The following is a 14,188-nucleotide window of genomic DNA, read 5'->3' as shown; positions in this document are numbered from 1 at the left end:
CGTACCTTGGCATACAAGAAGGCAACAGCCCAGGTATACAACCGCAAAGTCCGCTCGCGACCGATCAAAGTCAGGGACCTCGTCCTCCGAAGGGCAGAGGTAAGCGACCCGACCGGAGCAAGCGGAAAGCTTGCGCATAATTGGGAAGGCCCATATCGGGTCTATGACGTGGTCCGAGAGGGAACCTACCGACTCGAAACCATGGAGGGAAGCCCCCTGCTAAGAACTTGGAACGCAGCAAACCTGAAGAAATTCTACCCGTGAGAAAAACAGGTCGAGGTGCGAAGAAGACATGTGAAGCACACGCACATGCGACCGGGAAAAAACCAAGGCAGAATTTCAAAATGAAAACACTTCATGGCAAAAAAGGCATTACATGAGGAGGTCTGGCAGGACAGCCCCAAACCCGACCAGCAAAAAAAAAAAAAAAAAAGGGGGGGGGGGATCCATCGTCTAAGGAGGGGAAGCACAGCCCCTAGCTCTGGGGGCAGAGTCTTTGGCCCATCATCGAAGGGGACGCTCGTCGGCATGTCGACGTTCTGGTCCGTCGGATTGTCGACAAAGGGATCCGACTCAAGCTCCAGGTCCGAGTACTTTGCTCGGAAGAGGGCACAGGCCACCCGATCCCCGTACTCGTACTGGCCTGTCCCGACCGCACCAGGCCACGTTCGAACCCGGCGAACGCCTTATACTCGGCGATCGCCTCCTCAATCCTTTTGGGTAGCCCCAGCCGCTCCTCCTTCAGGACCTCCTCAGCGCCCCAGGCAGCGGACCTAGTGGTCTCGACGTCATGGGAAAGGGTCAGTAGCACGTCATCCAATGATTGGATGTGTGATCGACTTTCTTCTAGCTCAGTCTTCAAATGAGCCACCTCCTCACCTAGTGCCGAGGCACGTTCCTCGACCGCGGCAACGGCCTCTAGCCCCCCCCCCGGGCCCTCAATTCCAGGTTCTCCTTCCGGAGGGCGATGTCGATCTCCAACTGGCGCTCAATCACGCGCCCGACGTCGAGGACCCGGTCAACCAACACCATGCCATAGTGTTGACTCTGTGTGAAGGTCGATGTCAGCACTCAGGAAGAAAGGGGTCAAGTAGGAAAAGGAAGCCACCACTTACCCAGATGAGCGACTTGGCCGCCCGCCCTGCCAGCTCTTTGGAACGGGAGCTGTACAGATCCTTGGCTATGGATGGGTGGAGCGCCCCCCGGAGGAACTCCTAGGCAGAAGGCCCGTCGCCCCAGATGCGACTGTCGGCCCTAAGGGTCAACCACCGGGTGGCATAGGGGGCTCCCGGCTCCCCGGCCGGAAGAACGACCATACTCGGAGCCTAGTACTGCTCACCGCCGGCCCAAGAGTGGACGCAACACAGCTCCTCTTGGAAGGGTCGCCACCGGACGACCTGGCTGATCCCTTCCCCTTCATGCCCCCCGAGCCCTCACCCTAGGGGGCGGCCTCGGGTGATCCCAGGATAGTGCTCAAGCGAGTGGCGGGGCTCGCAGGTGTTTTCTGAGCCAAAGCCTTCGTCCTCTTCGGAGGGCGCCCCTTTGTCGGAGACGCCGACGCCCTCTTCAGAGTGCCCTCCTATGGGGGTTCCCTACCTCCGGAGCCCTCCCCATCCCAAGACGGGGGCATGACAGCCTTGACACTGGTCGTCTTCTTCACCGAATGAAGATCCACCATCACTGCAAAAGAAGACTGGTCGGTCAGATAAGTCAGGACAAGCGAACAAGCCATCATAAGCGAATGGCCATACCCCCGGTGGCAGGGCTCATCTCTGCTTCAACCATTCCCCCCTCGGTCATCTCCTTAATTGCCTGAGAGGAGGATAGGATACCCCTCAATCGATCCACGACCGTAGTTTCCCCATCGGAGAGTGTCGGGGGGGCGTTATCGATGGTCCGAAAGGCCCACCCAGTGTTGAAGCCCTATTCTTCGCTGCAACTAATAAAGAAGAAACGTCTCTTCCAACCCTTGTTGTTGGAAGGCGCAGTACTGATCTTAAAACTGCTACGGGCGGTTAGGTAGTACCCGCCTGGCCCCTTGCCCAAGTGGAAGCAAGTTAGAAAGAGGGCCCGGGACGACTCGATCCTATCCCTCCGACACTCTCGGATGAAGGCCACTAGGTACCGCCACGAGTTCGGCGACACCTAGGACGAAGGATGGAAGTAGGAAGGACGGCCAAGTTGCAAGAAGGGAGCCGAGGCGCGGGGTAGGGGATTGAAGGCAAATGTGATGATACCCACCCTGGGTAGGGTTTATGAAGGGCAGGTTATCCATAGCAAGGTGGCGGTTGGGGTTTCCCGAGGAGAGAAACAGTCCCCGCATTTAAGACCCATCACGACCCATCGGATCTGCCAGATTTGCCCGCCTCGGAGCCCACGCCAGAAGCATCCCATCGCCCGAGGGTCGCCGCCGAAGGTCGTTCAAATAAAAAGTTTCCTGCCAGGTCGAAGTGATGCTTCGCCCGGCCCACCACGTGGCACAACGGCATGAACCAACATCCAGGTAATAGTCGCTCAGCCCGCAGGTCAAGCTCTTGCCCGGGTCGCTCTAGATCGCTCTCGACAGGCGACCCGTCGGCACTAAGGCCCGAGCCCGAGTACAATCACTCGGCTCGCGATTCCAGCTCCTACCCGGGTCGCTCCAGATCGCTCTCGACAGGCGACCCGCCGACACTGAAACCTGAGCATGAGAATAGTCGCTCGGCCCGCAGGTCAGGCTCTTACCCGGGTCGCTCCAAATCGCTCTCGACAGGCAACCTGCCGGCACCAAGGCCCGAGCCCGAGTATAATCACTCGGCTCGCGATTCCAGCTCCTGCTCGGGTCGCTCCAGATCGCTCTCGACAGGCGACCCGCCGGCACCGAAACCTAAGCACGAGCATAATCGCTCGGCCCGCAGGTCAAGCTCTTGCCCGAGTCGCTCTAGATCGCTCTCGACAAGCGACCCACCGGCACCAAGGCCTGAGCCCGAGTACAATCACTCGGCTCGCGATTCCAACTCCTGCCTGGGTCGCTCCAGATCGCTCTCGACAGGCGACCCACCGACACCGAAACTTGAGCACGAGCATAGTCGCTCGGCTCATAGGTTAGGCTCTTGCCCGGGTCGCTCCAGATCGCTCTCGACAAGCGACCCACCAGCACCAAGGCCCGAGCTTGAGTATAATCACTCGGCTCACGATTCTAGCTCCTACCCAGGTCGCTCCAGATCGCTCTCGACAGGGGACCCGTCGGCACCGAAACCAAAGCACAAGCATAGTCACTTGGCCCGTAGGTCAGGCTCTTGCCCGGGTCGCTCCAGATCGCTCTCGACAGGCAACCCGCCAGCACCAAAGCCCGAGCCCGAGTACAATCACTCGGCTCGCGATTCCAGCTCCTGCCCAGGTCGCTCCAGATCGCTCTCGATAGGCGACCCGCAGGTCAGGCTCTTGCCCGGGTCGCTCCAGATCGCTCTTGACAGGCGACCCGCCGGCACCGAAACCTGAGCACGAGCATAGTCGCTCGACCCGCAGGTCAGGCTCTTGCCCGGGTCGCTCTAGATCGCTCTTGACAGGCGACCCGCCGGCACCGAAACCTGAGCACGAGGATAGTCGCTCGACCCGCAGGTCAGGCTCTTGCCCGAGTCGCTCCAGATCGCTCTCGACAGGCGACTCGCCGGCACCAAGGCCTGAGCCCAAGTATAATCACTCGGCTCGCGATTCCAGGTCCTGCCCGGGTCGCTGCATATCACTCTCGACGGGCGACCCGCCGGCACCGAAACCGGAGCACGAGCATAACCGCTTGGCCCACAGGCCTGGATCGGTTGCCTCACAGTCGATCCGATGCCCGAGCCGTATCTCGAACAACCCAATACCCGAGTCACGCCTCGCGGCCAACCCGATGCCCCTCCCCGTCCGACGCACGAGTTGCTCCACGTTGACCCACGATTCGCAGCTCTAACCGGGTCACCTCGATTCACTCGTCGACTCGCAAAATCGGGGTCCGTAACTCCGACCTACGCCAAACCGATTATCCAACCGACCAGGATGACAGGCCCTGACTGCCCGGCTAGCAGAGTTAATCCTGCCCGAGGCACGGGGCATTGCCCCCCTGATCGCCCAACGACGAGTCAATTCCGTTTTCCCCTCCTAAGCGTTCAGCACCCCTCCAACTCAGGCATGCCTCCTGGCCCATTAGGAACCCCACGGCACGCCTTGGCGAGGGGGGGGGGGGGGAGGAGGAGGAGAAGTGATACGGTATATTTTGACAGTCTAAACACGTCACAGTCGACACAACACGCCAAGTCAGAGCACTACGCCACAAGTCCCGTCCCGAGAGCTCGTACCAAGAAGATATGCCACACGTCCCGTCTCGGGAGCTCGGGGCGGTGCCGTCTGACACAGCTCTGCACGTCCCGTCCCGAGAGGTCGGGGTGGTGTCGTCTGACACCGCTCTGCACGTCCTGAAATGACGATCGATCAGAAGGGCCATCCCATCCCTCGGGGGTCGACGACGACGTTGAATCGACGCACCATCAACCCTCGCGCCATAGTATAAAACCCCTGGCCTGCCCCCAGCCAAGGGAGAGGTAGGAAACAAAAAGGGAAAAAGAAAAGCAATCCCTCTCGTTACTAACTTGCTCGTTGGAGGGGCCACAGCCAGGGACCACCCCACGGAGGCCTTTTTTACAAGAGAGCGATCACTTGTTGACAGTAAGGGACTTGGCATGGGAGCGCCAGCCGCCCGACATTGTGGAGTTGTTAATCGGCCCCGATCTCGACCAACGCCAACAACACTCCTTCCCGAGGGCCCAACCATCTCATCATCCAAATCATCCCGCCCCCGCAGTAGACTCCTTACATCGACCCGTGGACCTAACCGTGCTGACTCACCAACCACGACATATTTGTTCGCTAACACCACCAATCGACCATCCACGAGTTGACCTGTTGACCCTCTCGATGAGGGATTCAGAATGTAGCAAAGGGCACTTGGAGAGACGACACCAATTTGCTGCAGCAATAATCAGGCGATTATTTTAGTCCACAAGCACACACCACCCAGAAACAAAGTTGTCAAATCCGTCCCGTGTCTTCTGTAAAGGCGTCCCTAAGGAGGCAATTAAAAATAATAATAAATAAATAAATAAATAATAAAATAAATATAATAAAAAATAATAATAATAATAGTTAAAAAGAGGAGCAATCGTGCCTTAGAAACTGTAGAATCTGCCAAGTGATGTGTCAACCAGCTATTCTACATCATCGGAAACACGAAGCTTCCTTAGCCTCAGCCACGTGAACTCTCGGGTTAGGAGCCTAAAGTTAGTTAAACCGAGAGCTCAGCGGCACAACTTACGGCTGTGGTACAGAACTTAGCCGTTCCCCAGGCAAACTTCGCTACTTCAGTACATCACGTCCATGCAGGTCAGCAGAACCAATCCAAAAGCATCAACATAATAATAATAATAATAATAATAATACCCAGGTAGATGGTCAAAGCAGTGAGTCAACAATCCAAGGGAGTCGTCACTAATCAATTCAACGCAAGGGTCCTATCCGGCCCTCCCTAGCATGAAATCAGTGATCCTGACGGATCCTTCAGCTCCGAGACCTGCATTTCCAATGCCCATATTTGTGTGTTCAGCATCTCACATCCTAGTAATAATAAAAGTCATCAACTTAATAGCTTTCACGCCACCACTTTAATTACATCAACAAACAACAGAGCAGCCTCTAAAATGTGTGCCACGACTCTTGAATGGAGGAGGATCACTGAAGCAGCAGCTAAACAAGTGCTTGGATGGAAGGATACTACCGCAGCCATCTGAAGAATCAACCTCTCTTATTGACTTCAAAGAAGGTTGTCTCGATCAGTCATTTGTCGTTCTAGATTCCAAGCCTACAGCAATAGCAAGAAGCCAACTGTATGGATTCTGTCCCACTATTGAGATTTGTTTAGGGAAATATCAATAGCCAAGCTAAGAGCGTGCGATCTACTCTTGCACAAAGGATCTTTGACACATATAGATATTGATCATCAGTAGTAGAAACATTACTAGCAGGGACCACACATTTCCTTTCCTTTCCTTCATGGCTTGTTCCATACTGTTTCAAGCTCAGATCTTCACACAAATACCAAATATTGATGAATGTATAAAAAATCAATTAATCAAATAGATGCTGACTGAAAAAGCGAATGCAGCTCAAGCACTCGTACAATCACGTGAGTCAATGCATTGCACTCTTTTCTAGAGCACAAATCCTGTACACTTCCACTTCAGGACTGCTAGCCTTTTAAAGCCAGCCTAGCCTGCATTGTTTCATGACGGACGGAACCCAAAACCAAAATTTATAAACAGTTTATTGTATAAATTAATTACTATTATTCAGATTGATAGAGTCTGCCCGAACATATTAAAGCTTTACATCAATTGATATATATAGTTCAAAATTGTTTAAAAAGTCTCTCTCTCTCTCTCTCTCTCTCTCTTAATGCTGCTAACAGCAATACTAAAATTAAGTCCAGCAATTATACAACCTTGATGAGAGTAATATTTTCCAATAGGTAACGCCTAGCTAGCACACTAACAAGAAAGTAGAAAAATTTATGTACGGGTAACTTATTTTATTCTCTTGTTATACGAAGACCCGAGTCCGTCCATGTTTCAACCTAGAGAGAGGACATCGTAGTATCCTAAATCGGCGCTTGGGATAGTACATTATAAATCATCCATCCATCAGTTTATCGCATAAAAACACAGCTCCGCCGGCATTGCAGTAGATTAATAGTTGCCAGTAATTCTAGGAGCCGGACAAATCACACATGAAGAAACCCTAGGATCCACTAAAATGAATAGAAAAAAAAAAGCTGCTTTTTGAATAACAAAGAATAAAAGAGTCTTACGTAAAAATAATGCTACTAAACAAAAACAAATGATAAAAAAAAAACAGCCAAGTTTGATTGAAAAGCGTTTCCAACTACCTTTGTTTTTGCCTGATGTTAAGTTTGGCGAGTGTTATAAGATTTGCATTTAAGGCATTTTTGTCCAACGACATGGAATTGAACCTCTGAGATCGCTCCACAGTCATTGCATAAGATGCGAACCTGCACAAGGATCAGTCAAGCAAAATTGTATCCCTCAAATAGTACAACACTTTTTAACAGTCAGAAATCCTCAGTATAATATCAAAGATTATGTTACCATACTTCACCAGCGTAACAAAATTTTCCTGTAGCCATCTTATTACTAATTAACAAACCAAATTAAAAGTCGCTATTTGATGACAATAATGAGCACAAATGTATGATTTCAATGGCTGAAAAAGTATATTCACAGCCTATTGAAGTAAATTTTTCTACCATATGAAGGCCATTTCTGTCGGAAATGTCAGATTTGTAAAATCATCCCCCCTAAACTCATGTCAATAGCAAATAAAAGTATAAATATTATGATATTTGGTAATAATAATAAATAGAGCTTACCTTTTTATTGTGGTAGGATCCAGGCATTGGTGTGGCTGCTATCTCCATGTCCAAAATTTCCCACACTTCTGACATGTCACATACAGACTTGGAGCAAAGTGGGCAAGCAAACCTGTGAAAGTTTCTGGTTTAGCCACCCTGGATTGGAATAAAAAAAAACCCAAACACAGGAAATAAAGATGAAGCAGACGGTCAGCAGAGCTTACTGCAAGTGCTGTTGCATTTCCTTCAAGCAATTTACATGAATGGTGTGGCCACATGGCAGCACACTTATATCATTTGTGGATTCAAACAGATACTGTACAAGATAAATATTTTAACAGGGAACAATGCTAAATCTTGTGGAAGCTAAAAAAAGGTTTTTGCCCTGGCTAATCTAAACAAGGGAAAAATTAGACAGGAAACCAACCTCGAAACAAACAGGACAATCATGATGCATTGCTCCTTCCACACATGAATGGCAGTTCTTTAACACGATCGAGTAGCAGCAACCTTCAATTAAGAACACAAGAAAGCACATCATCAAGACAGGTGGAATCAATGAACAAAAAATATCATAAATAAAGACCGACATCAGGTTAAAAAAAATAAACAATCATAACTGATAGGATATAGAACTGCAGGCAGAGTAAAAGAAAATTTCAAGACTCAGTATCCTGAACTACGCTAATTGGCATAATTGCATCATAGGGTACCATAATGCCACATTATAGTGAAGAAATTGTCAGAAATGCAAATACCAGAAAGCTGAACTCTTGGAAGCTTCGAGGACTAGTGCCTCAAATGCTAAGATCAAAGTTGTGGATTGAAAACTTTTTAATGTGTAGGCAGAAAAATTAAAAAAAAACCAAGAAATTACAACTAAAAACAACCTACAGAACACTCACAAGGAAAGGTTGGTGAAAGAAATTTTTTGTTAAAAAATATTGGAAAGACAATAAAAAAGAAGATACAGGAAAACAAAATGCCTAGAGTTAAGATCTGCCAGCTATACAATTGGCAACATGGACTAAACCGATAGTCAGGCAACACCAAGACAACACAACAACTACGACAGGATAGACAACTAAGGAGCAAAATGATCTGCATGGAATAGCTATCGAGTGGCATAGCTGAGATGAGCTGAACCAAACATCGAGTTGCTAGGCACAGCAGATCCCATAATGTAATAATAACTCAGCTCCTACCAGCGCCAGTTCCAAATTGTCAGACAGATAACAAACTGAGCTGTTCACTTCCATCGAATCTTGCTCATGTATTAACTGTTACTTGGGTTCTGCATCCTAACCTAGCCAAGACCAAGCTACTTGAGAATAGCACTAGTAGTCTGCAGCCAGATATCATGTGATTTCTCACAGAACCATAAGATAAACAAGATTCAACAGTGTCTAATAGTCAGATCATAACATTACCACATGTGAAGCAATGAAAAAAGTTCTCTTGTCCACCAATTCTGCCAAATTAAGATATTCATCAGTCAAAGCCAAATAAATTTTCTTTATTCAAAAAAAGGAAAAAAAATGTCATGTATAAGGCTATAACAAACCTGCAGATTCCACATCCACTACAATGGTATTGTTGCTTTGAGACCTGAAAAAACAAATGAATAAGCAAAACTGGATACAAGAACAACAGGAAAAGTGATTCTAGCTTCATCAGAATGAAAATAACTCCAAACACAACAGGTTTACATACATCATCATCAAACAACTTGCAAGTCCCACAGAAGTATTTTCCCATACAAACACCACAATTTATGCAAATTTGCTGCACCTGTCATAAACAGAGAAAACCATGAAGAAAAGGTATTAGCACTGTCACAAACTGCAAGGGAAAATAGAGTACGGAACACCAGGATATAATGATGTTCGAACAGATTGCAAGTGAAAATGCAGAGTTTGGAACATCAACATAGCAGCGATTAGCTAGCAAGCAAGCTCTGAAGATATTTCAAACAAACACAAGAGTACCATTATCCCAACACTCTGTCAACTAGTAACCAAAAAGAGATTTGTTGTTATATAAAATCATTGTCAACAATTGCAGGATAATGCCCATTAGTATAGAATTTCACATGCAGCACCCCGAAACTATGAACTTGCCTCTTGCTCAGTGCCACACAGCGAACATATGACCTGGAAAAGAAATTATAAGGAAAACAGAAAATCTTGTTCAGTATAAGAATAAGTTTACCAAATAATGTACAAATATAGGGAAAACTACCTGTTGAACTTCTTGACGTGGAAGTTCATGTCTATGCCTCCTCTCGACATCTATTGAGTTCTGCAAGAGCAAATTCATGATTAGAATCACTTTTAGCTTTAGCTGATGTGACTTAGACAGCATTATTTTCATAAATAAACAAGTAAAACCAATAAAATAATAATTATAAGTAAGATAACATTAAACCCTAACTTATAGATAACTGTCTAGCAGACACAATAATATACATGACAGACCATAAATAAAAAAATAAATTGTCATATCATATCGACCAGCCTACAGTATCTACGAGAAACTTCTTTCCATACATGAATAAACTTTTCTGAGAGAAACTTGTTTTTTATATGAAACATATTTTGCTGACAGTCTGATGATAATAAAAAAAGATTAAGCTGATTCTTACAAATCAAAAGCTTGTATTGGGAGATGCAGAAAAAGTTGTATAACATAAGAACACTTAGTCCAAAGCATTATCAAGCAAGATAAATTGCTACAAGAGAAATGAAAGAGTGTTCTCATTCAAGTCTGCATCCATCGCAGAACGGAAACATTAAAGACCAAAAAGCTCACATTTTGAAGCTAAAAAACACTAGCATACTGACCATGGCCTCATTGTGGCAATGCCGACAATAAAAAATCTTGCCACAGCATGGTGCCCTAATGTGACACCTTCGTCGATAATGTGGGCATCTGTAAAGGAGTCAAAGGGTGGTTGGTATAAGACAACACTGTGCAAACAATACCCAATTACCACAAGAACAGGCAACACTTTATCTAATGGCATGGCCAAACTAACAAGGTTAGCTAACATGTGACAGAAGAAAAGATCATACCCATACTGAAAAAGCCCTTTGGCCAGTCTTTCATCAGCAAGAAGGTCTGGAGTGTATGTCAAATCTTGTGGCTTACCACAGTTTCTATCAGACGATTCAGTGCAATTGATAGAATTCTCTGTTCCATCATCTTGGCTGATTTTTGGCTCCAAGATGGGAGATTCACAATGATCAGCCAAACCCTCCATCTAATAATGCTGATTTCTCGTTGCCAGTCAATTATGGCAAGCCAACGACAAGAGTTGATGCACCTGCAATCACAGTGACGTTTAGCGATGTTGTTTCTACCTACAACAAGCAGTTGGCAGCCCATCAAACCAGGAAAAGCGTGCAAGACTGTAGGTTTCTTCAACATAGCAGTGGACCAATTCATGTTATGAACAATAGAATCCAAGCATATGTTGAACAGCTTCTATCAGCATCACTTTAAAAGTTGGAACAGTCAGAACAAGCAAGATTTAAAGCTCCATAAAGACATTGCTATGCTGCAATGAAGCTCTCTCGTATCTCCAGCACTGAAAAGTGACCCCTAATGATCGATCACTTTGCATTCGAAGCAGTTTGAAAACCAAATCGAACAAAAAGTACATCAGCAACAGATACACCCTCGGTGTCTGGTAAGAGCAATACAGGATAGCATCAAATGCAAAAGGAAGAGAAGCAAAAGATGATAATGGACATACAAAGGTTTAGAGATGCAGAATTTTGACTTCCCAACAATTGGGCAATGCCTGAGTAAGCCTTACCTTAGCTTGCTGCCAGCTTCATCTTCCACAGAAGATCTCTGATTCGCAAACATTAACATACATATAAATTTCACGTTTGTCCAATGATGGCTCACTCTTCCAGTTAGCAATTTTATTTACCACCAACATCAGGATGCAGTTCTTTCATGTCTTACCTGTGCTAGCTACCAATTTTGCCAAATCTGACCATGAAGATCTACCTAATCATTCCACCACCAGTTACAATGGATAAACCTGCATGCAACTTACTCATACTTGGTTCTTTCGACCAACCAAAAGAGATATACACGAGGTACACAATTAATCCATCGACATATGGCTGAAAGACGTGAACTCTACCAACAAAACAAAGAGATGAAAATATGGAAAATTTTACCAAAATGCTGGTGGTTAAGGATCAAGTCGAAATTGGCAACATCCAGTGTGAGATTACAAAATATTTTGTCTGTACACATAATAACCATGGTATTGGAACCTAATTTAAAGTCTCAAGCAAGCTCGACCCTATTTGCAGGTCTCTCCCTTCTACATCTATTGTCTTCACCGAGACATTTTTAAGTCGGCCAATAAGATTACATTTATAAGAAGTGTGCATAAGCACATTGTTCATCATCCCATTATTAAGCCGCAACATTAAAAATGAGTACAATAAAATATTTGAATTCATTGGATCACAACACAAGTAATCATGATTTTACAAAATCTAGTAAACCATCGGGCATGAGGAATCAGGTTATCCACACTTGCAGTATTCCCAAAGTCACACATTTAACAGCATCAATACGAAGACATCCTGAGAGACTAAACCTGATGTGTGAGTTTGACATGAAAGTTTTGTCAAAATAACAGTAATGATCTTGGCTCAATGGCAGACATTCTAAGTGTAATTTACATGACAACTGCATAGAAAGAAACATAAACACATTAAGAAATATGACATGTAAAATCAACTAGTTTAGGGCCTAAGACATATTCGATTTACTACCTTTCCTACCTATCCTAAAGAAACCATCCTGTCAAGGAAAGTCCCGTTAAATAAATTATTCATCTCACGTTCTCCACACTGCATAAGCTATGTTATACTGATAAAAGCATGCAAATCACCATTCAAAACCAGAAATCATGAACATCATCGTAAGTCCACTAAATTGTAGTTCTCCTAGGAACCTGCTGCCCCTTCTTCCCCTTTTCTCTTTTCCCCCTGTTGTTTTGACGAAAATAACCTGACACTTTAGACACAAGAGCTACCACCACACCTATAAATCTTAGACGATCTCAGCAAAATTCAAGGGATTAAGAACAGTCCGTGCGAAAAAGAAATTCAGCAAGCAAGAAGTGCATCACACTACGAAGAAATGAAACCAAAGAGGTGCAGGAAAAACAATTTAACAACTATCCAATTTAAGAAAGGCTATGAATTATAACAAGCAGGGGAGAAATAACAGCTTCTTAATAGAACAAGCAAACGTATATCGAGATGAACATGAAGGAAACCCACAGGATATATCAACAGGTACTCGATCTCAGTTATGTACTACACGCAGCACGAACAGATCATTAACGCCTCAACAACGCTATTCTTGCAATTATAACAAAAATACAAGAGCAAAAAGAACAAATTAACACCGATGCATATCAAATCAACAACCAAGGATCACGAGTATCTCCGGATACGAACAACGCCAAAAACGGATGGCAGCAGATATTTACCTAAAGCTCCTAAACCAAAGGACCATTCAAAACGGAGGAAGCATAAGATCACCGAAGAGCAAGAAGACTCGAAAACAAAGAGAGGCAGTAAAACTGCAAGACCGGACGAACTTCTCTGACGATCGAAGGATTCGACTGGAGATAGCAAACGATCAAGATCAACTTTAGGTTTCCTTCCTCCGGGATTGCGAATGAAATCGTTGATGAATCGAAATTGACGGCGATTCGAGAGGCTTCGAGGGACGGAGATGTGAAAGGGCGGCACTCAATTCGCAGAGGGAGGGGAGGCATTCGGTAAGAGAATCTACCGATGCTTAGTTACATAAATGCCCTCGATTACTTTTACAGGTTCCAACGAACTGTGAGGGTAATTCTGGGATTCAAGGCACCTATAAATGATTAAATGGGTCGGGCGATCAATGGAGCGTTGTTATCTCTAGGTCGGTTTGATGCCGGCAACTTGACGGACGTGGCGGTCATCCGACAGATGGGAACGGGGGATATTTTTCTCGTGCCGGCCCCACGTGTGCCGGAGTCCATTCACAAGTCGAGAATCGGTTAAGATCATCAGATTAAAATAAGAATATGCTGTGGTAGAATTGTCACGAGGTAAATTTGACGATAGAAATATACGGCATGAAACCTTGTAGCAATGTAAAAACAAAATCCAAAAGACCTTCTCTGAAATGGAAAAGCAATAGGCAATGCTCAAAGAACTTTTCACACGATGATGAGTGATTAATATGAAAAGAATCTAACTACGTTTGAGGGTGTTAATATAAATTTTGATAGGATTTGGATCCAATCAAAGTTGAGTTTTCAAGTTTATCGTAAATTTTGTGTCAAGAGCATATTTGATAAATATCCTTTATATTGTTTTAAGTTAGTTAAATAATTGAAGAGTTTACGAAAGAAAAAATATATATTATATACTCAAAATTGTTTGATATAATAATAATAATAATAATAATAATAATAATAATAAAGACATTGCCAATTTTCAATTGGATTGGTTGTTAATGGGTAGTCAAGCCCTAATTTCACAATGTGCATCATGATGGAATATAGTTTCATCAATTTTAATCGATGCTTCAATTTTAATTTCATCAATGCGTCCATCTTGAAGTATTTTGAGTCCTAAACTATGCACAACTTAATTATTTTTAATTTAACTAGACATTATTTTCCACTTAAGAATGGAAGACCTAGAGGACATT

The 14,188-nt window shown here is 45.2% G+C and overlaps 1 protein-coding gene across 3 annotated transcripts; it reads right to left on the bottom strand.

The window, feature by feature from the left end:
- Positions 1-5,478: 5,478 nt before the first annotated feature.
- Positions 5,479-13,251, bottom strand: LOC135624402 (probable E3 ubiquitin-protein ligase RZFP34). 3 transcript variants are annotated; one of them, XM_065127962.1, is made up of 13 exons: positions 12,972-13,251; positions 10,516-10,766; positions 10,285-10,372; positions 9,683-9,742; positions 9,562-9,594; positions 9,155-9,232; positions 9,006-9,049; positions 8,872-8,912; positions 7,869-7,951; positions 7,666-7,757; positions 7,460-7,571; positions 6,959-7,081; positions 5,479-5,875 (listed from the first exon to the last, which is right to left on the bottom strand). In XM_065127962.1, the coding sequence occupies exons 2-12, from the start codon at positions 10,701-10,703 to the stop codon at positions 6,977-6,979; spliced, it is 924 nt and encodes a 307-aa protein (XP_064984034.1). In that variant the 5' UTR covers positions 10,704-10,766; positions 12,972-13,251; the 3' UTR covers positions 5,479-5,875; positions 6,959-6,976. The 3 variants fall into 3 exon arrangements, with proteins under 3 accessions (XP_064984034.1, XP_064984051.1, XP_064984043.1); XM_065127979.1 differs by having other exon boundaries at positions 13,083-13,248; XM_065127971.1 differs by lacking the exon at positions 5,479-5,875 and having other exon boundaries at positions 6,801-7,081; positions 13,083-13,248.
- Between the last annotated feature and the right edge of the window lie 937 nt (positions 13,252-14,188).

This window comes from Musa acuminata, chromosome BXJ1-3, assembly GCF_036884655.1.
Source record: "Musa acuminata AAA Group cultivar baxijiao chromosome BXJ1-3, Cavendish_Baxijiao_AAA, whole genome shotgun sequence".
Classification (NCBI taxonomy): Eukaryota; Viridiplantae; Streptophyta; class Magnoliopsida; order Zingiberales; family Musaceae; genus Musa; species Musa acuminata.
This window is presented reverse-complemented; position numbering and strand designations above follow the sequence as displayed.

Bases quoted from the DNA above. Each gene is read 5' to 3' on its own strand.
- LOC135624402 (XM_065127962.1), bottom strand. From the start codon at position 10,703: ATGGAGGGTTTGGCTGATCATTGTGAATCTCCCATCTTGGAGCCAAAA. The intron at 9,595-9,682 runs GTAGTTTTCCCT...TTTCTTTTCCAG, and splicing joins CACGTCAAGAAGTTCAACAG to GTCATATGTTCGCTGTGTGG. The intron at 8,913-9,005 runs GTTTGTTATAGC...TTAATTTGGCAG, and splicing joins AGTGGATGTGGAATCTGCAG to AATTGGTGGACAAGAGAACT.